The 25,128-nt window shown below is 46.4% G+C and overlaps 1 protein-coding gene across 1 annotated transcript in view; it reads right to left on the reverse strand.

Moving 5' to 3' along the window:
* Positions 1–4,314: 4,314 nt before the first annotated feature.
* SNTA1 (syntrophin alpha 1) overlaps positions 4,315–25,128 on the reverse strand; it is a 29,654-nt gene continuing 8,840 nt past the window's right edge. The window contains exons 3-8 of the mRNA XM_037143232.2: positions 11,933–12,137; positions 8,326–8,533; positions 8,058–8,188; positions 5,940–6,136; positions 5,039–5,226; positions 4,315–4,955 (exon numbers count right to left, since the gene is read on the reverse strand). Coding sequence (XP_036999127.2) covers positions 4,863–4,955; positions 5,039–5,226; positions 5,940–6,136; positions 8,058–8,188; positions 8,326–8,533; positions 11,933–12,137 — 1,022 coding nt within the window. The 3' untranslated portion in view covers positions 4,315–4,862. The remainder of the gene's footprint in view (positions 4,956–5,038; positions 5,227–5,939; positions 6,137–8,057; positions 8,189–8,325; positions 8,534–11,932; positions 12,138–25,128) is intronic.

A 25,128-nucleotide genomic window follows, 5' to 3' on the forward strand; every position in this document is an offset into this window, starting at 1 on the left:
GCCTCTGCCCCTTTTACTTCACCCTGCCTGGCCCCCAGTGCGTGATTGCTTAGCCAATGATGAGTAAGATTCCTCAAGGGAGGAATGACTTAAGATAGGTACAATCACGAGGGCCCCCAGGGAAGGACTTGGGGGGCTATAGCAAAAGGGGGTGATAGACCCTCACCTTTGACCTCTCAGCTTTGACATAGCCTGAGTCCTCATTCTGTCTGCAAGAATTCTCCTAATCTCTTGGCTGCCTTACTTCCCCTGCCTGACTTAAGCCTGAAACAATGACAGGGCTGTGCAGCCCTGTGCTAGAAAGGGCAGGTTCTCTGGGGCAATCAGGCCTAAGAAAAAATTTATAAAGTCCTGTGAAAACTGCTTTGCTAAGAATGTTCTCAATTAAATGATAAGGGTCCGAGCAGGAAATAAGTTTGTTTCCCAAAGTTTTGTAGCCCTTTAGCTAACAGACCCTGACTCAGAATAAGCATTTGTAGTTCTTTGTGAGTTATCTTATTGTTTGATCCTTACTGCCTGACAATGATTAATGAGCTTTACCTGTATTCCTGTGTAAATTGAACCCAATAAAAGCCCATTGAGGAAAAGGCTCTTGGCCCTTCTCCTTTGGGAGATTGGCCATCTTTCCTCCCCAAGCAGATCATGTCTTGGTAGACTTAACTCTCATCCAGAGTGGCCAGGGGGGCCCTGAAGGCAGAGCCTACCCACCCACACCACCATTTTGAAAGTACAAAATTTCAGAATTCATCTTGCAAAATTCTTAGACTCTGGAGACAAGTTCCTGGACACTCTAGGATCTAAAGATTCTCAGTGGAGAAATATTCGGGTTTACTGTCAAATTTTTTAATGCACACAGAAGATGTCCTCTCCTCATTTGGCCATGGGGAAGCCCCATCACAGGGGCAGCACCTACAACCCAATAGAAATTATGTTGAGCTGGTTAACCTCCCACCCACCACACCAAGGGAAGAAAGCATTCCTTCTCCTTCTCTGGTGACCCCCAAGCACAGACTTTGTCCTTCCAGGCACAGCAGTTCCGTTTCAAGTCCTGCCTACTACTTCCCCATGGTCCTTCCCTCTTTACTCTCAGTGTTGTCCTCTTAGAATCACAAGAGGGGAATTTTAGAGCTGGTAGAAAGCCACTTTTTAGAGTTTCCAACTTGGGAATCAGTGAAGAGTGAGGATTTGAACACAAGTCTCCTGGCTTCTTAAGAATGTGCTTTTTCAAATCTGGACCTTCACCCTAACAGCCCCATGAGGAGGTGTCACCTCCTTCCTTTGTGCCTGGAGCAGGAGGCAGCAGGTAATAGGATGTCTGAGCTACTGTTTTGCTAGTTCTGTTTTGTCCATGGGACAAGGCTGGCAGCATGAGGGATGTTCTCTGGTGCCTGTTATGCTGCCCCCACCTACACACATGCACACTCACATACTCAACAGTCATTCCTAACATCCCTAGTATCCTGCCCCACACATATACCAGCCCACATGGGTGCCAGGGACCATTTCCTACCACCACCCCATCACCCACCACAGTCCAACCACAAGGGTCTGCTTTCAGTTGCCATGTGGTGGAGTCTTGTACAGTGTTGTCTTGAGTAATGAAAGTAATAAAAACCCCCTCCCCCCAGATTCCAGGTGTTTGGGGGCACCACATTCCATCCCACCTTGGGATCTGTCACTTAGGATGCTACTACTCCTTCCACCTGACTAACTCCTACTGGTTGATGATCATTCTAATTGCTACTGAGCAATTACTCCTCCCCTCCTCCTGCCCCACTGATGTCAGACTCAGCTACAGGACTATTTTGGCCAAAGGAATGAGAGTGGATATAATGCAGAGAGGACATAAATGTGCTCGTGCAGTTTGCTTGTTTTTTAACTCCAGTGATTTGCCATGAGAAGAGCCTGCCCTAGGCTTCAGAAGGACCAAACATGGAGGAGACCTGAGCCCTACCCACAGCCTGGACCAAAACCACCCAGCAAAACCAGCTTCTAATAGTCAAACTGCAGTCAACATGTAGCCTTAGCGGCATGAAAATAAATGCTTGTTGCTATGGCCGCTGAGATTGGGTTGTGTTTTTCCATAGCATTATTGCAGTAGTAGCTGATCTTGAGCATGCTCCTTCAGATGGACAACAGCTTCAGGTCTCCTTCTAAAAACTACTCTAACCCCCCAGAGCAGGTCAGAGTCCCACTAGCCTCTCTGCTATTTTCGTGTGTCTGTCAAATCTGAGTCACACATTTGGTTGTGAGAGGTGCTGACTTTCTTTACCCTATACATGGAGACCCATCAGTCTGGCTACCAGAAAATTAGCTCCTGGCTCCAAGGACAAGCACAGAGTAAGTAAGCACTAGATATCTCTCAAATGAAGAGTGGATTAACAGGCCCTGGCAGGGTAGCTAGGTTGGTTAGAGTGTCATCCCAATGTCCCAAGGTTTCAGGTTTGATTCCCAGTCATAGCACATACAAGAGTCAACCAATGAATGCATGAATAAGTAGAACATGTCTCTCTCTCTCTCTCCCCCTTCCCCCTCCCTCCCTCATAAATTTTTTTTTTAAAGAATGGATTAACAGATGGATAGGTAGAAGGATGGATGGGTGAACAAGGCTGGAACATCTCCACTTACCTACATTTCCCCGGGTTTCTAGAACAAGCTCTAGCTCTTGCTTGTTATGTGACTCCATGTGGGCATAAGTTTCCTCATGGGGAGACTTGATCAGAACCACTTAGCCTAATATTGTAAAGCCACACGTGGCTTTATTGCTCTAGCCACACGTGGCTACTGAGCACTTGATATGCAGCTGTATGAGTGAGAAACTGAATTTAAATTAATTTCAGTATAAAAGCCGACACTAATTTTAGCTATTGGAAAACTTTGGTATGTTAGAACAAGTTAGGTATGTGAATCTACTTTCTGAAACTGCAAATTTTATGGAATCTAAATGCAAATCAAGTATTTCCTTTGAAAGTTTGGCATCTAAAGAGAGATGTGTGTGAGTGTAAGATATACACCAAATGTCAAAGAGTTAATACAAGAAAAAGAATGTAAAACACTTCATTAATAAATTCTTATATTACGTGTTGAAGTGATAATATTTTAGATCTATTGGGTTAAATATATTATTAAAATTATTTTCATCTCTTTTTTTTACTTTTTTTAACATGGCTACTAGAAAATTTGCAATTACATGTGTGGCTCACATTATATTTCTGATGGATAGCACAGGGCCAGAAAGTCTCTAAGGTGAACAAGGGCTTAAAGTCAGAAACGCCTGCTTTGAAAATTCAAGCTCAGACATTTCATAGCTGTGTGACTTTGGGCAAGTTGCTCTCCCCCTCTGAGTCACAGTTTTCTTACTTGTGAGATGGAGAGCATTGTGCCTACCACAAAGATGTGTGGTGAGGATCCAGGGAGGGAACGCACATACGGTGTCTGGCTGACAGCAAGCTCTCTGTAAATGTACGCTACCATTAGTGTTGTCACTGTGGTTTCCTGGACAACGCAAGCAAACAGGTTGTTGCAAACATGGCAAACCCACTTCCAGCCAACACGGTACAACTTCCAAAGAATGTTCCACTAAGCAGCTCCGAGTGTCCTCCCTTCTGCAGGAAAGGGGCCTAAAATACTCTACGATGGTTTTAAAACAGGTCCATAAAGTCATTGACATTCTTTTTCTTCAAGAGATGGAAATGAATTCCCCTCTTCTAGAGCGCAGGCTGGGCTTAATGACTCACTCCTAATGAATAGGATAAAGCAGAAGTGACTGGATGTGACATCCAAGCCTGGTTCATAAAAGGCATGGTGGATTCCTCTTGGCCCTCTCTTCCATGTCACCCACTCTAGTGGAAGCCTTGTGTGTGACATGGAAGAGTGTGCCTTGTCATGCCTTGTCATGAGCACACTCAAGCAGCCCTATGATTAGGTCCGTGCGGTGAGGAGCTGGAGCCTCCGGCCAACAGCAATGAGTGAGCAATAGTGGAAACAGATCCTCCAGCCCCAGTTGAGCTTTTAGATGAGCAGAGCCCCAGCCAACATCTTGAATGTAACCCCACAATCTACCCTGAGACAAGAACACCTCAGCTTAGCCCCTCTCCAAGTCCTAATCCACAGGACTTGAAAGATAATAAATGTTTGTTGTTTTAAGCTGTTAAACTTTGGGGTAATTTCTTATGCAATAATAGATAACCAATATACTTTCTGGCCCTATGGTTAAAGGCCTACTTTTCTCCCAGAAAAGGGGCCCCAGTTTCCGGTCTGCTGCAACCACCACAGGACCCAAAGGCCAAGGCACAAAACACAGACACTAGGCCAGACTGCCTATGTGCTTGCAGGCCGTTTATTTAGCCAAGAATATGGAGGAAAGAGAGAATGAAGGGGAAAACCACATGCCCCAAGGTGGTGGAGCTGAGGGTAGAAATGAATAGCAAGGCTCCTCCTCTTTCTCTTGCCTCAGACCCCAGGGAACTCCTGCTTCAGATGGGGTCTCTGCAGGTGGCGTGGGGGCCTCGAGGAGGGTTGGCAGTTGTTGGCTGGGGTCAGGATCCCCACAGGGGCAGGTAGGTCCCAGGCTTGGAATGGCTTCTGTGTACACAAAATATCTCTCTGCAAAAGGCACTGGTGGGGAGATGGGGACAGAGGCAGCAGGGAGACTACCCCATCACAGGCAGGATCCACTGTGTCCTGAATCTGGGTCCCAGTCCCCAAGACTATCCCAGCCTCCTCAGGGGATGGGTCTCTCTGCATTCTTGTACTTTTCCTCTCCCTTCCCTCAGCCCAGTAGTGAGCAGACAGTCGGTGGAGGGCCAGGTCAGGCCATGGAGTGGACACCCCTTCCTTGGGGCTAATGCATCTGGCAACCTCTAAGCCAAGAGCCCCAGGCGTGTGACTTTAGCCGAGAGGAAGGAGTGGATGATGAAGACCATGGTTTTGGGGCACGAATGCAGGTCCAGCTGCTGCAGGATGGATGGAGAGAAGGGTCAGGAGCTCTATCTAGCCTGGCATCCAGGAGAACATAGTCCCCTCCCCCTCCACTCACAATCTCTCCTTCAGCACTCCCGAAGTCCAGGAATAGGAGACTGGCACCATCGTCTGAGGACATCTGCAGCTTCTCGAAGGGCTGTCGGAGCAGCACAGCTTGGGCAGCACCTGGCTCAGCTGCCCACAGTGTGAAGCCCTTGTCAATGTGCACGGAGAGGCTGCAGGGACGGCCATTCCACGTGCAGGCTGCAGAGAGGGCACGTGGCCATGGGGAGGGCACATGGCATAGGCACAGCTGGCCCTCAGAGACCATAAGCCCCACTTCAAACCCCAACTGGCAGCTCCAAAAGTGGGGCTTGAATACCACCAGGGATGGGAGGCTCACTGACTGTCATGCCATCTGTACACCCACTTGGCAGTGAGTCACCCCCACCCTAAAATAAGAAAGGTGGGCCCACAGAAAAATTATACCCCACTTCTAGTCCCACTTCCAGCAACACCAAAAGTGGAAAGGGGGACAGGAGGCCCACTCCCTATAAAGGCATCAGCAGATCCATCCACGTCACTCTTGGAGACCTTAGAAACTTGCAGAATGCCCAGTTAAATGTGAATTTCAGGTAAATAATGGATAATTTGAACACATTTATACTAAAAAAAATTGATGTTTATCTGAGATTCAAATATAAGCAGGTATCCCACGCTTCATTCTGGCAACCCTACTCCAAATGCCATCTCCCAAATTCTCATCAGTGGAATCACAAAGTCAGGGCAAGAAAAACCCCAAGGAAAAGAGCCTCTATACCTACCAGGGCACCTACACACCCAAAACAGAGGGCCCTCGGAGACCCCAAATCCCACATTCTCTCTCCTTCCTAAAGCACCCTCAAGATGGAAGCTTGAGTGTCTCTAGGGATAGGAGACTCATTATGAGAAAGGCACTCCCAGACCGACCAACCCACCTGTAGACACCTCCTGCACACCCTCAGCAGCCCGGTGACAGCCATCCACTAGCTGGCGGGTCCAGGCAGCCAGCTCCTGTGGTGACTCCACGCTGAACAGGTGAGTGTCCACACCATGGCGTGTGCCCGTGCGCAGGGCAAAGGAGAGCTCTGTATCATAGGGCACCAAACCCTTGGAAGGGCCTGAGTGTACCAGCCTGGGGCAGAAAGTGGGGAGGGCAAAGGGCTAAGTAGGAGGCATCAGGCAGCAGGGAAATAGTTCTTGGCCAAGGGCAAGTTTTGGGAAGGGACCCTGTGACGCCTTCACCACCTGATGAGAGGTCAGGACTTTCCAGACCAGCACTGATTGACTTATAGGAGATCATTTCCTGCCACACTCCCCCTCACTCCCACAGCTACAGCTGTACCAGTGTCTTCAAACACACCAGGCACACTCCTGCCTCAGCACCTTTACACGTGCTGTTCCCTATACCTCACACACGCTTCCCTTATTATCTGCATTGCTCACTCCCTCACTTCCTTCAGGCTTTGCTCAAATGTCATCTCGACAAGCCCTCCCTGACCTCCCTGTATAACACAGTCCTCCTGCCACTCACTAGCCTTGCTTTTCATCGTGGTACCAGAAATTATACTTACTAGTTCCAGTTGGCTTTTTATTGTCTTTCTCACTAGAATATCATCTAGAGTACAAATTTTTATCTGATTTGTTCACCACGATATTCCCGGCAACTAAAACGATGCCTGTCACATAGTAGGTATGCAATAAACATTTGTAGCCAGAATTAATGAGTCACTTGATTAGGTCAGCAATCCATGACCTACTTATCCCTAGTAGGCAGCAGGCTTCTGACACATGGGCCACAGGGTGAGGAGACATGGGTGACAAGGGCCCAGACCCTGCTTGACTCCCCCTTGCTGTGTAATTTTGGGCAACCCACTGACCCTCTCTGGGCAACAGACCTCAGAGTTCTGAATCATAGCTCTCTTAGCTCCTCACTCTATACTCCTCTGCCTCTTGTAGCTTCAGTTTCCCCTTGGAGCTGCTGGTGATACCCGGTCCCCCACTTCCCAGCCCTGAGCTCCAGACCTGCAAGTCCCCAAACTTCCTATCCAAGCTCCCTATCCATCCCCCACACACTCTGGACTCAACTTGGCATTTTGCTCCAACCCTCTCCCCTTGTACTCTCACCCCCAGCCCCACTGCCTGCCCAGACACAAGTTCCTAGCCTCCCCTTCATCCATTCATCTGAACACCTCACTCACACTCCCATCTGGCAAGTGCTAAGCTGGGCTAATTTTACCACCCAAGTGTTTTTCAATGCAAATGCAGCCTTTCTTCTCCATCTGCTGTCTCTCCCCACCTCCACAGTCTCTCTGCAGAAGCTGCCCAGCTTCCATCCCACCCCTCAGGTGCATTTTCCACCTGGCAGCCACAGGGATTCTTTGAAAACAACCTCAGTCATCACTCCCAGGCTAAAACTCTTCAACTCTGCCACAACTCTTAAGATAAGCTAACATTTCTTAACTAGGCAACAGAGGATCTGCAAAATCAAGCCCTGCCAACTCCCTGTCTCATTTCTCTCCATTTCCTGTGTAGTTCTACATGCTGGTTATAGCACACTCATCACTCCATGAACACACGATGGCCCTTATGCTTCTGTACCTTTGACTATGTTGTTCTTCAATAGCAAACTTCTACACATCTGTCAAAGTCCATCTCAAATGTCACCTGCTTGAAGCTTTCCCCCACAGGCCAGGTGGAGCTAAGTGGTTCCTGCTTCTGCATTGTAAGGACTGTTCCTAGGTCAGCGTCCCTCACCAGACCTGGTGTTCCCTGAGGGCAGAGACTATGGGGTCAGCTCTCTGTCCCCAAAACCATTCAGCCCAAGGTTGGGCCGAGTACGTGTCAATGAATGAGTGACCGGTAGGACTTCATGTCCTTCTGTTTCAAGCCCCTGTTTCACAGATGAGGAAACCAAGGCCCAGGCAGGGTAGAGATAGGTTCAGACCCCCAGGGGAATAACTCAGGGCAAAATGGGGCCAAAGTCCCCAGCTTCTAAAGCCCATTAAAGCATCATCCTGTCAAGTTCTGGACCAGACACACCTATCTGTGGGTACCTGGTGGTGATGAGTGGGGCAGTCCGGGCTGGCTGGCTCAGGGCCTCACGGGTCTGGGGCAGACAGCAGTAGAGGAGCAGCTCCTTTTCAGTCAGCAGGGCCAAGGTGGGTGCTGTACCCCCACTGGGCAGCTGCAGGGGTCAGGGCAGAAGTAAAGAGGGGCAGGGAAGGGGGAGGTCAAAGGGTTAGGGTACGGAGACAATGGGAATAGAGTCAGCTCCAGGGGAGGGAAAGAGAGGGAAAAATAGGTCCCCAGCCCAGCAGGCACCTGCTCAGTCAGCCAGCCGATATGTTTGATGTCCTGGCTCCCAGCTGTGCTGGTAGCTGCCAGCAGTGCCTGCAGCTCGTCCTTGACCCAGGGCATTAGAGCACTGATCTGGACTTGGATAGCAGTTGCCCACGACCTTGCACTAGCCTCATCCGTGGCCCTCAGGAAGAGGGTGTCTTGACCATCTGCTGAACAGATCTCCAGATACCTGCGGGCACAAGGGAGGTAGAGGGGAGGGTCTGTCCACTGTTGCTGCTGACCGATGGAGATCTGGCCCAAGAAACCCCATCTACCACAAATCAAAACAAACCACAGTGGTATCCATGAGAGAACCAGAGGGATACTCACTACTAGGGATCCAGCCACAGTTGTTGGGGCCTTACAGGGTATAGGGACAAGAGATTAGGAGATGTACACACACATAGGCACACACACACACTCAAATACATGTAACGGGGCCAAAATTATTGCTGTGCGAAGATTTATTATCTTGCCTTTTTCCCCCTGGTTTCTAAGGAGAAGGACTGCCTTGCTGAGCCAGCTCCCAGGTTCTCCTTTGTGGAACAGAACCAAAGTAATGCACTAATTAGAGGGGAAAAATACAGAGGCTTGATAGACTGAGTTGGTCTACATAAAAAGCTAGAGTAATGGAGCAGGGGGAAAGGAGGAAGAAAAAAAAGCCATACAGGCAAGTGTTGGGGAAGGTTCCTAGGGAGGTACTCAAGGGCATAGTGACAGGGAGAAGATTTTTAAATGTTTTGTGAGACAATAAAGATCTACTCCCCTTTGGCCTTCCTATAACAGATGAGGTAGGGCCGAAACAGGATGATAGCTCAGGCAACACCCACTCCAACCCCATTTGCCTTTGTCTTCCTCTACTGCACAGCTAGAAAGCAAAATACTTCCATTCCCAGACTCCATTGCAACCAGGGCTGGCCACATGACCCAGTTCTGAATGAAAGGCAATGCTTTCCTAGATGTGGCAGTTAGTCTCCAAGACCGGCCTTCACCAAATCTCTCTCTTCCTGCGTACATGGTCCACTTCTCCTCTCCTTGACTCTGTGACTTAGTTTAACAAATAAAATGTGTCAGAAGTGATACTTTGGCACATTCCCAAGCCACCATGAAATCCAACTACCCTGAGTCCAACCTCCCTGCGAAGAACAAGCCAGCCACCTGGAACGACCATAGAGAAAGAGGAAGACCCAGCCAGCCCCTAGCTGCTCCAGCCATCCCAGCTAAGGCAGCGGACAGGTGAGTAAAGCAGCCATCCTGGACCTCCAGCCCCAGCAGACACCACGTGGAGCAGAATTGTACAGCTGAACCAGACAGGGTTGTGAGAACAGATGAACCACTATCTTCTAAGACACTAAAGTTTAGCAACAATAGAACAAAATTACAGGACAAAAATTCCCTTCCCTTTTGCCTTCATCCTGTCAGGAATATGGACACATGCTTAGAGGTGCAGCCACCATCCTGCTTTGGAGTAGAAAATACACAATAAAGGTGCCAGAGGAGCAGGCTTTCCCTGGAGCACACCCACACCTTTCTTCCCTCTCAGGGAGAGGGGTGTCAGATGTGTGACATCTTTACTTTTCCCTCTTAAACTCTAAAGATCCCCATGAGACTTGCAACAAGGGGACAGGCAGCAGTGGCTCCTCCCGGACTTATCCCTTCAACCTGTCTCCAAGTCTCCCTTTTCTCTGACTTTTCATTGAGCTCACAGCAGCCCTGCCTCAGCTCACTTCTGTCATTGTGTCTTGTACTTCTCAGTGAGTTCACGCAGCCCAGCATGGCTCACTTCTTTTCTATAATATTTCTGAAGGGAGCACTGCTTAGGCTCCCTCCTGTTGTTTCTCTACCCCAAGCCCTTCCTTTATCTCACTGACCCCAGCTTTAGTAAATATACTGTCAAAAAAATTTTGTTTTAAATGGATTGCAGAGGAAAAAGCTGGAAGCCTGATTCCTTGAGGGCATTCTTGAGCAGTGATAGCAGCCTAAATAAACAGTTGGCCCCTGAACTTTTTTAATGTGTGGGAAAATAAACCTCTCATTTATTTGAGCCATTACTTATTAGGGTTTCTGCTACTTGCAGCCCAATGTAACCCTAAGTAAAAGTGAAATATTTTTCATTATATTTTAGTTCCCAAATTGTGTTCCTTTGACTGAGATATTAAACTGATATGGAACCCCAGTTATATTCAAGTTATACATGTAGTTACATATATATTATATGGTCAAGCACATGTATATACATGCATATACATATATAGATACTAACATAAACACACACATATGCAGAAATCTATGCCAATACCCTTGCAAATGCTCACACATACACACAAACACTTGCATTTACATGCCATCTACATGTGCACGCATATAGAAATACACAAACAGCCCTGGCCAGGTAGCTTAGTTGGTTACAGCATCATCCTGTTACACCAAGGTTGTGAGTTCATTCCCCTTCACGGCACATACAAGAGGCAACCAATGAATGCATAAAATAAGTGGAACAACAAATCAATGTTTCTCTCCTCTCTCTCTCTCAAATCAATAAAGAAGTCTTTTTTAAAAAAGAAAGGAATATATGTACACACATGCTTCAGATGATGTCCAAGATCGGGCTGGAAATCATGATTAACCTAAAGTTCTAGGAGTTTCAGGAAGGACTAATACCACATCACCTTCATTCAACACAAAAGGCCCCTTTGGTGGAACACCTGTAAGTGACCCATGAATTGCCTCATGGGGCAGAGTAGGGCTAGGTCATCAAGTAGGGCCAGGAGATTTGGATGCTGAACATTAATTGGCCCTCCAGGCCAATGCTGGGTATTGACAGACATTGAACCTTAGATGCAACTAGGACCCACAGCACAGGCTTCTATGCCATACATACACCAGCCCTAGCACTGCATACCCCATTGGTCAACATGCACTCCACTCAACCACCCCATCACTCAGGCACCTGCAGCTTCTAAAGCAAAGAGGGCTACCTGGAGACAAGCCAGTTCCATCCCTTCCTGGTTGTGGGATTAAGCTTGGGTAGTTTACTTTCTCTCTCTGTCCTCATCTAATAAATGGGGTAAAATAATAGGACTTTGCTCATAGGGTCACTGTGAGAGTTAAATAAAATTACGTGTGGTAAACACAATAATGTTGGCTGGTATAAATCATATCATCAATGAACTTTTAAGGGCTGCTCAGATATGAAGAATGATAACCTTCCATGGCCCTGACACAAATGCTACCAGATAGCTCAGAACATCAGCAAAGTCAGAAGAGACTTAAAAGAATAACTGAGTCCAATGACCTTAGGTCACAGTGGGAAATCTAAAGGTCAGTGAGGAAAGGAGACTAAGTTCAAGGAGAACCAGGACTGGAATTCAGGGCTCTTCACAAACCAAGTTCCTCCTCAGATATGAACTGCCCAGAGGAAGAAGAGAAAAGCAAAGCACGCCCTCAGCCCCATAACTTCACTCTTGCACCCATTCAACAAACATTTCTTCAGCACCTACCATGTTCAAGCATTGTATCTTTCCTTTGGTCCCACCACCTAACAACGTCAGAGTATGCCTGTCTGAGGTGCTCCCCACACAAAGCTTACCTGGGCTCCGGGTCACTGGCAGTACACCTCCTCGAGACATATGCCATCTTCAAGGACAAGTGTTTGATATCGTTGAGGTCTCGGGGTGGGGGGCCAGGGGAGGAAGGCTGTCGCTGAAGGGGTGAGGCAGGAGGTGAGTCCCAGCCAACCGAGGTCCCGCTGGCAGAGTTCTTGAAATGTGGTGAGACCTCCTTCATGTACTTGACTGGTCAGGGGACAGGTCAGCAGTTACCACTGTGACATGGGCTCTCATGAAGCACACACCACAATTTTCACTAATGCATTAAGAGTTTAATCTATGTCTAATGTCACTATCCTCCTCTAGGCTAAAGTCTCTGACCTTATGGTAGGAAATACTAGATGCATTCCAACATCCATTCTCTCATTTTTCCTCTGGATTGTAGACACAAGGTCACCTAGAAAACTACATTTCCCAGCCCCATTTGCAGCTAGGTGTGACCATGTGACTAATCTCTAACCAAGTAAATAGAAGTGTTTGTACATTTGTGGTGGCTGCTTAAAGGTAACAGACAACAGCTGCATTAAGGCAGTAAAAGAGCACCAAGATGTAAGTCAGGAGATGTGACTGCGCTGCCACTGTCCCATTGTCTGCCTCTATCTCTTCAGTCTTCTCATCTGCAAAAAGGAGGGGTTGAATGAGATATTCCTAATTGTCCTCTAATATAGTGATAGTCTCCCAGTTTAAGGCTTCATTTTTCAGGCTCTCTTGCAGCTATATAAGCACTCATGTGAACAAGTCTGGCCAATAGAATGAGAGCAAAAAGGATGTGTGCGACAATCAAGTTCTGTCTATTAAAGAAAGAGGCATACTCTTTCTTTCCCCCTCTTATCCCCTGGCAGGGCTGAGCTGGCTGGAATACAGATGGGTGAAGCACCATCTAGACTATGAGGACATGAGCCACACTCTAAGGAAGGCTGACCAACAAAACAGTAATAAATGGATGCTGACACTTTAGAGATGTCATGTCAGATTTAGACTACTACCTAAGAAAGCAAGGAACCATAGTATGCTATTGGTGTCTTGTCATAGCAGAATAGCTTGTTCTGTAACCAATATAGGTGTCTAGGGGTTCTTAGCTCTGATCAATCATCACTGAGTATAGTGGCCACCTTCTAGAACAGTATTATCCAACAGAGCTTTGTGTGATTATGTAAATGTTCTATATATACACTATGGCTAATACAGTAAGAAGTTGTACTTTTTATTTTGAGTCAGGCAAGGTCCCTGACTTCACAGTGCTTACAGCCTAGTGAGGGACACAGATCTCCATACAGACACAGGGAGTAGACTTTTTATTTAATTTTTTAAAAGATTTTACTTATGTTTAGAGAGAGATGGAGGGAGGGAGAAAGAGAGGGGGAGAAACATCAATATATGGTTGCCTCTTGAGCATCCACTACTGTAATCCAGGCATGTGCCCTGACTGGGAATCAAACTGGCAACCCTTTGGTTTGCAGGCCACTCAATCTACTGAGCCACACCAGCCAGGACACTTTTCATTTAATTTCAACTAATTTAAAATTAAATTCAAGTAGTCAGATGGAGCTAATGGTGACCATATTATGCAGTACAGTTCTAGAACAGCAGTCCAGATCTACTTCTCTGCCCAACTGACCCATAAGTCATGTTATGATATATGGTCCCTCTTGCCTGTCTATGCTAGCTGGACCAGGGGTGAACACCCGACCCACACTTGGCTTCCCAAATTGAGACTGGGAGACATTCTAGACTGGTGTGTTGAGCAAATTTAGTATGGAGGTCAACCACCTCCTGCTGTGGGGACAAAGAAGAGGGGAAAGCTGGTTGTAGAGAGAACATCAGTGGAGATGCATGTTGAGAAACAGGATTTGGAATGCCTTGCCAGGCACCTGCTGATGTTCCAGTTTCTGATACTCATCCTTTAAAAAGTCAGGCTGCCATGTCAACAGAAGTTCTGATATTTGCAATCAAAAAAGTCTTCATTGGAGCCTGGATCCCATGCTTTTCTAGAAAAGGAAGATCTCACTAACACTGGTAGTTGAAAGTGAAAGATAACATGATGACAGGGTTGAGCTGAGATGAGCTGAGAAGATCTTGGTGGGAAGAGGAATTCGGAGACAAGTGGGGAGGTGGGTGTTGAGCACCTGCTATGTGCCAGGTATTGGACTGGACCTAGGTAGGACTGTGTATCAAGATGATAAAAAGAGAGGACTTCCGCCAAGATGGAGGTTTAGGTGGATGTGCCTTGCCTCCTCACACAACCAAGTTTAGGGACAACTAAATATTAGCATCAGAAAACACAACCAGAACACGGAAAATTGAACTTTTCGGAAGTCCGCTAACAACAAATTCTTCAGCCCGACCGGTAAGGGGCGAAACCGGCCTCGGGTGAGGAGTTACAAAGGAGGGCTCGATCGACCCGGGCGCGGAATCCAGACGCGCGAATCCAGTCGCATGGGTTCCAAACCCAGGATTGGACCTAGTAAGCGACCCAGCAACCCACCGGGTGAGCGACTACAGAGGAGACAGTGGGTAGGCGGTGGCAGCGAGTTGACTGTGGTTGCCTAATTGCGCGCGAGTGAGGGAGTAAGCGGTTGGACAGGCGGCGGCGGCGAGACGCCCTGCCATTTCCCGGCTCTGACCACGCCCCCACATACAGCATCACAACCCAGTGACCTGGGACTCCAAGGCGCCGCTTCTCCCACTTAAAGGGCCAGAACAGACCAAAAATGTCGCAGGGAGAACTCAAAGCCCCAGAGATAAATCTAAGTGACGAAGAAATAGCAAAACTCTCAGACGCACAGTTTAAAACACTGGTCATCAGCTTCCTCACAGATCTGGTGGATTATAGCCACAAATTAGAGAAACATATGAAGGCTAAATTAAGGGAAATGAATGGAATTCCACAGGAAACCCATAGAGATGAAAAAAAAACTGGGACTCAAATCAATGGAGTGGACCAGAAGGAAGAAAAAAATGATCAAACAGAAAGGAATGAAGAAATAAGAATTCAGAAAAATGAGGAGAAGCTTAGGAACCTCCAGGACATCTTTAAACGCTCCAATATCCGAATTATAGGGGTACCAGAAGGGGGAAAGACACAACCACCAGTGGAAAAACTATTTGAACAAATAATAAAAGAAAATTTCCCCAATCTGGCAAAGGAAATAGACTTCCAAGAAATCCAAGAAGCCCAGAGAGTACCAAAAAAGTTGGACTCAAGAAGAAACACACCAAGGCATATCATAATTACATTAGCCAAAATTAAAATGAAGGAAAGAATCCTGGAAGCAGCAAGAGGTAAGGGGACAATCACCTACAAAGGAGTCCCCATCAGGCTGTCAGCAGATTTCTCAAAAGAGACCTTACAGGCAAGAAGGGGCTGGAAAGAAATATTCCAAGTCATGAAATCTAAAGACCTACAACCAAGATTGCTCTACCCAGCAAAACTTTCATTTAGAACGGAAGGACAGATAAGGTGCTTCTCAGATAAGACCAAATTTAAGGAGTTCATCATCACCAAGCCCTTATTATATGAAATGTTAAAGGGACTTATCTAAGAAAAAGAAGTTAAAGAAACATGAACAGTGAAAGGACAACAAACTCACAGTTATTAACAACCACACCTAAAACGAAAGCAAACTAAAAGGACAGCTAGATCAGGAGTGGAAACATAGAAATGAAGATCTCAAGGAGGGTTAGCAACAGGGGAGTGGGAGGAGGAGATGGGAGGAGAAGGTACAGAAAACAAGTAGCATAGACAGTAGATAGAAAATAGATGGGGGGGGCAAGAATAGTATGGGAAATATAGAACCTAAAGGACTTGAGACACATGGACATAAACTAAAGGGGGGGTAATGGTGGGGGTTGGGGGGGGCAGGGTGGAGGGGAATGAAGGGGGGAATAGAACAACTGTAACAGCATAATCAATTCAAAAAATAAATAAATTTTAAAAAAAATAAAAATAAAAAAATAAAAAAAGATGATAAAAAGACTTGCACTGCTACTGCTTTATCCCTTGCTCTTGGAATAAATCGTGAATCAATCATAGTGTTCTACAGCAGCCATTACCAATCAACTGAAGCTGACTGGTAATCAAACATTTTAGTCACTCTTGCTATATAAATTAGGTAAGTCTGGCTGCAAATAATAGAATATATATGATAACAATGCCTTAAGCAATAAAGATATTTATGATATCGCATAACAGTAAGTCTAGAGGAAGGTGATTTCAGGATCGGTTCAGTGGCTCAGTGACACCAGATTTGGGGTAAGCCTCTCTGCCATTCTCTTGGCCCTCCCCTCATGACCACGAAACAGCTGCCACAGCTCAAGACAGTCGACAAAACCCAAAGTAGGAAGGGAGGAGACAGAAAGAGGGTTGTAGTCGTGGCTGGTATGGCTAAGTGAATTGAGTGCCAGCCTGTGAACCAAAGGGTCACTGGTTCAGTTCCCAGTCAGGGCACATGCCTGGGTTGCAGGCCAGGTCCCCAGTTGGGGGTGTGCGAGGGACAACTGATGGATGTATCTCTCACACCCATCAGTGTTTCTCTCCCTCTTTTTCCCTTCCTTCCCCTCTCTCTAAAAATAAATAAATAAAAAATTTAAAAAAAAAGCATTGTCATCTAATACCTCCTTCTTATCAGAGAGGAAAACATCTCCATGAAGCTTTAGTGGCCCATATGGGCTGCAGGACCACTTCTAGCACAATCATTGCCAAGAGGGAATAATCATGACTTAGACCAATCACAGTTCAGCCTCTGGGACTGTGCACGTTCCTACCCAATAAAATCAGGCTCCTCTTAGCAAGGAAGAAGGGGAAATAGTTGGTAGACAGGCAACCAATAGTGTCTGCCACACGTGCCCTGGCATCTGGACTATTCCCAATTCTCATGAGCAGCAGCGTCCTCACCTCTAAAATGAGCTACCGGGACGACAATCTGTGTATCAATGTGGTTAAAAGACTTGCCTGAGTACTAGTCTCTCTTCCCCGAGCCAGGCTGTCCCCTCTGCTGCCCTACTGAAAGGTACCTATCCCTGCTAGCCCTTGGGCAAGCTCCCTTCCTCGCCCCTCTGCCATCTGGCTTGCTAGACACATCTGAGGTCTGTTGTCAAGACCCAACCAGTATGCTCCGACTGTAAACAGACAAGCCAGGATGGGGTGAGGAAGCAGCTCTTGGCCCAGCTCCCTGGAAAAAAAAAAGTAAAGAAGCTATTTCTGTCCCAGGAGACTGTCCTTGGAGGCTCAGACAGGAACCAAGGCAAACGGGTGAAAGTGAGAGGGAATTAGAAATGCCTGGGGGTTGAAAGAGAAGTTATGTTGAAAATAAGAGCAGGTTATTATGAGAGAACTAAGCCTAGGCCCAAAGTTTTGGTGGGCTAGGACTACAAATGACTCATCCTCATCATTACAGCAATGGCTTACCCCAAGACTGAATGTTGGATTATGTCTCAAGGGTGATAGAGATGGGACACATCACAGTCTACCTGACACTCAAACCATCCTCCTTCCCTTTTCTCCTTGCTAACAGAAGCCTGAGCCGCATAGGCTGGGCTTCCTTGCAACACAAGCAGAGAATCTTGATCAGCCAAAGATACTCATGATCATTCCATCCCTCTTGCTTGTGACTGGTTTAGAAAGAGGCAGGTAATATAATTCTGGCCAATGAGATATAAAGGAAAGTACAGTCCCTTCTTTCCTCTCCTCTAGCCTTTTGAAGTTGCTAGAAGGAAAATTGGTCCTAAAGCAATGATAGTCACTTTTTGATCACAAGGGTTGGGGTCCACACATTGTGAATGGTGAGGCCTTAAATTAGTCACCCTGGAGCCAGGCTACCTCTAGGCATTCTGGAAAAAAACACACTTTCTTCAGTGTTTAAAACATCTTGAATTGGGTTCCTATAACTTGCAGATAAAAGCATCCTGACTAATAGAGACCCTACCCCCACCCAGGGGTGCAACTGATCTCCCTGCTATAACTAGTCATGCTCCTACCCTGCTCAAAGCCCTGCTCTGGCTCCTCTGTACCCTTCATCCAACTTCAAGGCTCTCCGGGACCTAGCCCTGCCTACCTCTTTGGCTTTACCTCTTGCCACATTCCTAATCTCACCATAGAGTAGTCCAATCATACTGATCTCCTGGGAGTTCTCAGAAGCTTCTTTTTCCTTTCCTTTCCTTTCCCTTTCCCTTCCTTCTTTCTTTCTTAGCTTCCAAACTTCCACATCTTTGAAAATGCAATTATCTTTGCACAGAATACCCTTAATACATCATTTGGAGGTACGCACTCTTGGGTTTGAATTTCACCTCCAGCACTGTCTAGCTGTGGGACCATGGACAAGGTAATTCACTTCCCTGGTCCTCAAGCTGCTAGTCTATAAAAGAATGACAATGTCATTCTCCAGAGTCCTCTAGGGAGTTACTAGAAAACTCTAGAATGAGGCAGGCTTAGGTTTAAGTTCCTTGCTCTGTGTCCTTGGACAAGTGACCTGACTTCCTGCGAACCTCTATTTTCTCATCTTTATAATGGGAGCAAAATATACCTACTGCCCAGCATATTGAGATTTTGTCCCTGAAAGGCACTTTGCCCTGCCTGGCATAGAATAGGTCTTCAATAAACAGCAGTGTGGTTATTATTTCTGTGGCTGTTCTCAGTGTAACGGCATAAGGGGACAGATACACAATGTGGTGACGGAAAGAGATTTAATTCTAACACCTCAGAGAGATGTTAGCATTAAATGAAATGACGTAAAACACGTAGCACAGGTTAGGGACTCAAAAAATATGAATTTCTTACCTATCAGCCACCCCTTAACCTATCAGAGTTAAGGACACTTCTTATAACTCTGTTGTTATTATTTTGTGTGTTGGGGTTATCTCTCCCACCAAAATGGGAGCTCCTAGAGGACAGAAACTGGGTTTGATCCAAACCCAGAGTCAGTTTCTGTGACTGGAGAAATGAATGCCAGCACAGAACAGGTTCATTCAGCAGGAGGAAGAAGGGGCTACAGCCCAGGAGGCCCCAGCACAGCTCAAACATCACCCCTCTAGGAAAGCCTTCCCAGCGTGGATCACCCACGCTGGATCCACCAAAGCTGTCACTGTGCAGTCCCCTAGAGCCCACTCCCCTCCGTGTGAGGATCTGTGTCCTCCACCAAACTGGGAGCACTGTGAGGGTGGGGACCTCATCTGACTCATCTGTGTCCCCAGAATGCAGCAGGGATCTCCTACGCTATGTGTTCCACACATTAGCATTTGTCAACTTCTAAGCCAGAAAAACTGCTAGAGCCCCTGTGCACCCAGGCTGTCCCAGAACTATAAATGGACAGACAGCACACCAGCTGGTACCCAAAACAGGGCTTGGATTTCACAGACTAATCAGCCTGTCCCAGAGCGGGGGTGAGGTCCTAAGGGCCCCGGAGAGTGACCATAAATAGCCCAGTTCTGGGGCCTCCTCTCCGCTCTGATTTTTACCTGAGTCACCCTACCAAGCAGGGCAGGGCTCCCCAGAGGCAGTGGACTGAAAAGCTGAGAGCACGACCGTGGCCCTGTGGCCAGCATTCTTGAGACTCCACGGATAGACCCAGTTGGTATCCACACCCTCCCCAGCCAAGATCCTGTCCCAGGAGCCTGATAAAGCAGTGACATGTGGGCCCTTCCTCCTCAGGGAAGCTGAGACAGACATAAACACTGCCCATTCCAGGGGCACCAATTCTCAGCTCTGCCAAGGAGACAAGCCAGGACCCAGGAATAGGTTCCACTAAAAACAAAAGGCAGGACCATTGGCCTGGCCCAGGACAATTGGGAGGAAACATATGTGTTGCAAAGAAAAGGGAATATATCTCTTTTGGATCAATGCAATAGCCCCAGTACTTATCCGAGTGCTCAATAAATTTCCCAGTTTCTGACTGAGTATCTTGGCTTCGAGTCTTGGCTGAAGACTGTCCTCTAAGCTCAAGCTATTCGCTGTCTGTTCAGTGGGTGATCACGTACTAGCCCCCGCCTGAAATGACATGATCTATCCATTTGTTTACTAGTCTGTGGCCTTTCTCGTCCACCCAAAATGGCAGTTCCATGAAAGCAGGCACCTGTTTTCTTGTTTAGTACGGTACCCCCAGCATCTGGAATAGTATCTGACATCTACAAGGTAATCAGTAAATAAAAAAATCTGTTAAATGAATGAATATTGACAGTCCTGAGGCTTCTCAGCCTGGAGAGACCATGTAGAATTAAGCTCAAGTGAGGCAGGCTTAGGTTTAAGTTCCTTGTTCTGTGACCTTGGACAAGTGACTTGACTTCCTGCGAACCTCTATTTTCTCATCTTTATAATGGGAGCAAAATATACCTACTGTCCAGCATATTGAGATTTTGTCCCTGAAAGGCACTTTGCCCTGCCTGGCATAGAATAGGTCTTCCATAAACAGCAGTGTGGTTATTATTTCTGTGGCTGTTCTCAGTGTAACAGCATAAGGGGACAGATACACAATGTGGTGACAAAGATTTCAATCCAGGCCCTGTCACTTGCTCTCTGGTCTTGGCAAGTCCCAAGGGGGTCCCTCTGAGCCTCAATTTCTTTGCCTATACAATGAACACTGATATGCCAGCTCTCTGAGTAAGATACTATAACAATTCAAATCCAGGCTGCCCACCCTGCCACCCAGGATGGTACAGAGTGGACGTGGAATTCCAACAGGCTCTGGAAGGAATGACCTTTAAAGTCCTGCTGGTCTAGCTAGGCTGGACTATAAATAGTTCAAGACCCTGGCAGGCCCTTCAGCAGGACTGATCAACAGAGTCTAGGTTGCCACACTCTGGAGCAAAAAAATCTCACCTCACCACACCCTCGTACAGCATGGGGGGCACCACCTAAGATCCTAAAGGCAGATGAACGCTTTGAACTGACAATACCCCTTGAAGGAGCCCTGCTTCAGATTAATGCTCATAGGTGCACAGAGGTCACAGCACCATTGCTTTGGTTCAAGGGGCTAGGAACAACTAGAAAGTCCGTGGGTAAGGGCTGCTAAATACAAGATACAAGCTTTTTGACTCAGTCTTGTTCATGGCTATATCACCAGTGCCTACACTGAGCCCTGGCATAGAGACAGGACTCAATAAATACCTGTGAAGTGAATGTACAAATCTCAATAATGGAATGTTATACAATCATTGAAAATAATGAGCCCTGGATGGGTAGCTCAGTTGGTTAGAGCTTCATCCCAATACACCAAGGTTATGGGTTTGATCCCCTGTCAGGGCACAGATAAGAATCAATCAGTGAATGTATTAAGTGAAACAACAAATCGGTGACTCTCCCTCCCTATGTGTACTGAGTTGGAAATATGTCCTCAACTTGTTAAATAATAAAAACAAATGTGGAGCCCGGACTGGTGCAGTTCAGTGGATTGAGTGCCAGCCTGTGAACCAAAAGGTCGCCAGTTTGATTCCCAGTCAGGAAACATGCCTGGGTTGTGGGCCAGGTCCCCAGTTGTGGCATCCAAGAGGCAACCAATCAATGTATCTCTCTCAATCAATGTTTCTGACCCTCTCTTTCTCCCTCACTCTCTTTAAAAATAAAAATAAATAAAATTTTAAAATGTGGAGCCCTGGCTGGTGTGACTCAGTGGATTGAGCACCAGCCTGCAAACCAAAAGGTTGCTGGTTTGATTCCCACTTAGGGCACAGGCCTGGGTTGTGGGCCAGGTCCCTAGTAGGGGGCAGATGAGATGCAGCCAATCAATGTTTCGCTAGCACATTGATGTTTCTCTCCCTCTTTTTCTCCCCCTTTCCCCTCTCTCTGAAAATAATAAATAAAATCTTTCAAACAAAACAAAACAAAACAAAATGTGGAAACTTTTTAGAAGAATGTGAAAATATCAATAGTGGTTATCCCTATGAAAAGATGATTGCTTTACACTCTCCTGGTTTTTTTTAAATAAGCATATATTACTTTTTACATTTTTTAATCTAGTTTTTAAAAATGCATATATACCACCACATTCCAAGTCATCTAAGCCAGCATTCAGGAATGAGGCCCTCATCAACCCTTTTTATTTTCTTTTAATATTTAATTTACCTTTATGGGGGAAGGGAAGGAGAGAGGGAGAGAAATATCAATGTATGGTTGCCTCGCATGTGTCCCCTGCTGGGTGGGAACTAGCCAGCAACCCAGGCATGTGCCCTGACTGGGAATCGAACCATGGTTGCTTGGTTCCCAGGCCTGTGCTCAATCCACTGAGCTATGCCAGCCAGGGCTCATCAACCCTTATAGAAGCAAAAGGTTCTAGGATCTTGGAAGGAAGTATTCATTGAGCACCTACTGTGTACCCAAGCACCAAGCTCACACCCTCAAAAACACACCTTCAACTAATTGCACCACTTCAGTGAAATGAATGTGTCCTTATTTGACAGTTGAGTAAATTGAATAAATGGAGTCTCAAATGGGTTAAATGACTTGCAGTACAGTAGAAACATTTAAGAACATGGGTTTTCGCATCTGACAGATCTGAGCTCAAATTCCATTTCTGTTGCTGTGTGACTGTGGGTAAGTAGCTTCACCTCTCTGAGTTTCATTGTTCTCATGCACGATGGGATTAATATACCTAATTCACAGGGTGGTTTTGAGGAATCATTGAGATAGCATATGGAAGGCACCTCACACAGTGCCTAGCACACTGTATGTATTTTATGAACAGCAGACACTATACCATCACTATAATGATCATATTATCATTATTATATCCTTTACCATTAGCAGCAGCCAGGCTCACACAGCTAATTAAGGCCAGAACCCCCTCCAGAGCCTTACAGGAATTTTAATCAAGATCCAGGGAAGAGGCCAAGGCTGCATTAAGCCAAAGTTTGTCTGTGGGGAGTCACATGGCCCAAAGCTGTGTGTGTGTGTGTGTGTGTGCAAACTATGTTCCCTTGAAAACTATGATTAGAACAGGTCCTTGCAGTCATGGGGGGACTGAACAGGAGCTACATTTATGACTCTGATCCTAGGACAAGAGTCCCACAGGCACTTCAGGAGCATGGCATCACTTGGCAAAGTCGACTCGAGTGACCTCAAATTAGATTCAGCCATTAATAACATTCTGCTTTTGATGGCAGTGATGCACTGAGCCAAATTTGGGCAGGGCACCTGGCAGCGTCCATCTCTCAGGGGAGAAGTCTGGCAGGAGCCTGGACTTGGAGTTATAAGAACTCATGACAGAAAGTCTCAGGAGTCAATCATGGCCAGCTTGAGCCTTTGGCTGCATCTTAAACATTTAGGAAAGTAAACTGCAACTGACAAGTTAAAGACAGAGTAGAAAAGGTCAGAGATGTACACTAGTGATCATTCCCCAAACACACACCAAGATCTAATATGTGTTGGGCTCAGGGCCAGGCCTGGGGCTGTGAGACAAACTACATGTGATTTCCCGGCCTCAAAGGCTCCGGAGTTTACTGAAGAAAACAACAACGCTGCTGATGCTGATGTGACGATAATAAAGGTTGACTTTTATTGAATGCTTACCACGTGGAAGACATTGTGCTATGCACTTCAAATGCATTGTCTCATCCTTATAGAAAGCAAATAAAACAAATAACTAAGTGTTTACAATGATCACTGGCCTCAACACATTACATGCACCTTACATGTATATTTTTAAATTTTTATAACAGTTTATCTGAGCCCTGGCTGGTGTAGCTCAGTGGATTGAACTCGGGCCTGCAAACCAAAGGATCGTGGTTTAGTTCCCAGTCAGGGCGCATGCCTGGGTTGCAGGCCAGTTCCCAGCAGGGGACACACGAGAGGCAACCATACATTGACATTTCTCTCCCTCTCTCTTTCCCTTCCCCTCTAAAGATAAATAAACAAAATCTTTAAAAAAAAAAGAAATTAAAAAAAAGACTTTATTTGAGCCAAACTGACAACACATGATGGATAGCAAGATCTCAAATTCTCCACGTATTATTTTTTTAATATTTTATTTAATTATGATTAATTTTATTTTTATTTACTTATTTATTTTTATTATTATTTTTTAAAGATTTTATTTAATTATCTCTAGAGAGAGGGGAGGGGAAGGAGAAAAAAAGGGAGAGAAACACCAATGTGTGATTGCCTTTTGTATGCCCCTGCTGGGGACCTGGCCCGCAACCCAGGCATGTGCCCTAACTGGGAGTCGAACTGGCAACCCTTTGATTCGCAGGCTGGCACTCAATCCACTGAGCCACACAAGCCAGGGCCTTATTTATTTATTTCTAGAGAGCAGGGAAGGGAGGGAGAAAGAAAGGGAGAGAAACATTAATGTGTGGTTGTCTCTCGTGTGCCCCCCACCAGGAACCTGGCCTGCAACGCAGGCATGTGCCCTGACTGGGAATTGAACTGGTGACCCTCTGCTTCGAAGTCCAGTGCTCAATCTGCTGAGCCACACCTGCCAGGGCTCCACATATTATTTTTTAATCTTGCAAATAACCATACAAGGTAGGCATTATTCAAGGCTGAGGCAACAGTGGCCTCTGCAGCCAGATAGGCCTTGGTTTGAATTCTGAGTTCACCAATTTATTGGTTGTATGACTTGAATAAAGTTATATATTCTCAGCAAAGCTTGGTGACTACCTGTAACACAGGGATTATAGCAATTCCTATTACTGTATGTGCCTTTTACGTACATATTAACTCTACTCCTGTATCTTTTTGAAGTCAGGTGGGATGTACTTTCCTTTTGTACAAAGTACCGAAATTAATGTATTAATTGTTACTGTCCCTCAGTATTATTTCTTTACTGTATCACAGGCTCAGTGTTGCCCATCTGCCCAGCTACATCAGGGGTGGATACAGGGGAGGCATTTGGCCGTCTCCCCTTTCCCGGCAGGCCTGGTCTTCAAGGGCCCAGCTAGCTCTGGCTCCAGGTCTGTGCACACAATGGGCCTCTCTAAGCAGCAGAAGGAGGTGTGTCGGCTGCCAGCTTGGGCTCAGATTCTGGTCACAAACACAACCCTGTGACCGAGAACAGGCTCGAGACATTTGTGCAAAACGCTGACGTCACAGAAGGAAAGGTCCAGGAGGCAAGGCTGGGGTTGCTGATGCCCAGCTTGGGCCCCTGACTTAGGCCAGAAAAGTAGGTACCTGGTTGGCACCCAGAGTTTGCCATGACTGCTGTTCTTCTAGGACATTGTCAGGGAACTCTGTACCCATTAAGACCCAGGCCTC

Source organism: Artibeus jamaicensis, unplaced genomic scaffold (genome assembly GCF_021234435.1).
Source record: "Artibeus jamaicensis isolate MK-2021 breed Jamaican fruit bat unplaced genomic scaffold, CSHL_Jam_final contig_685, whole genome shotgun sequence".
NCBI classification, from domain to species: Eukaryota; Metazoa; Chordata; class Mammalia; order Chiroptera; family Phyllostomidae; genus Artibeus; species Artibeus jamaicensis.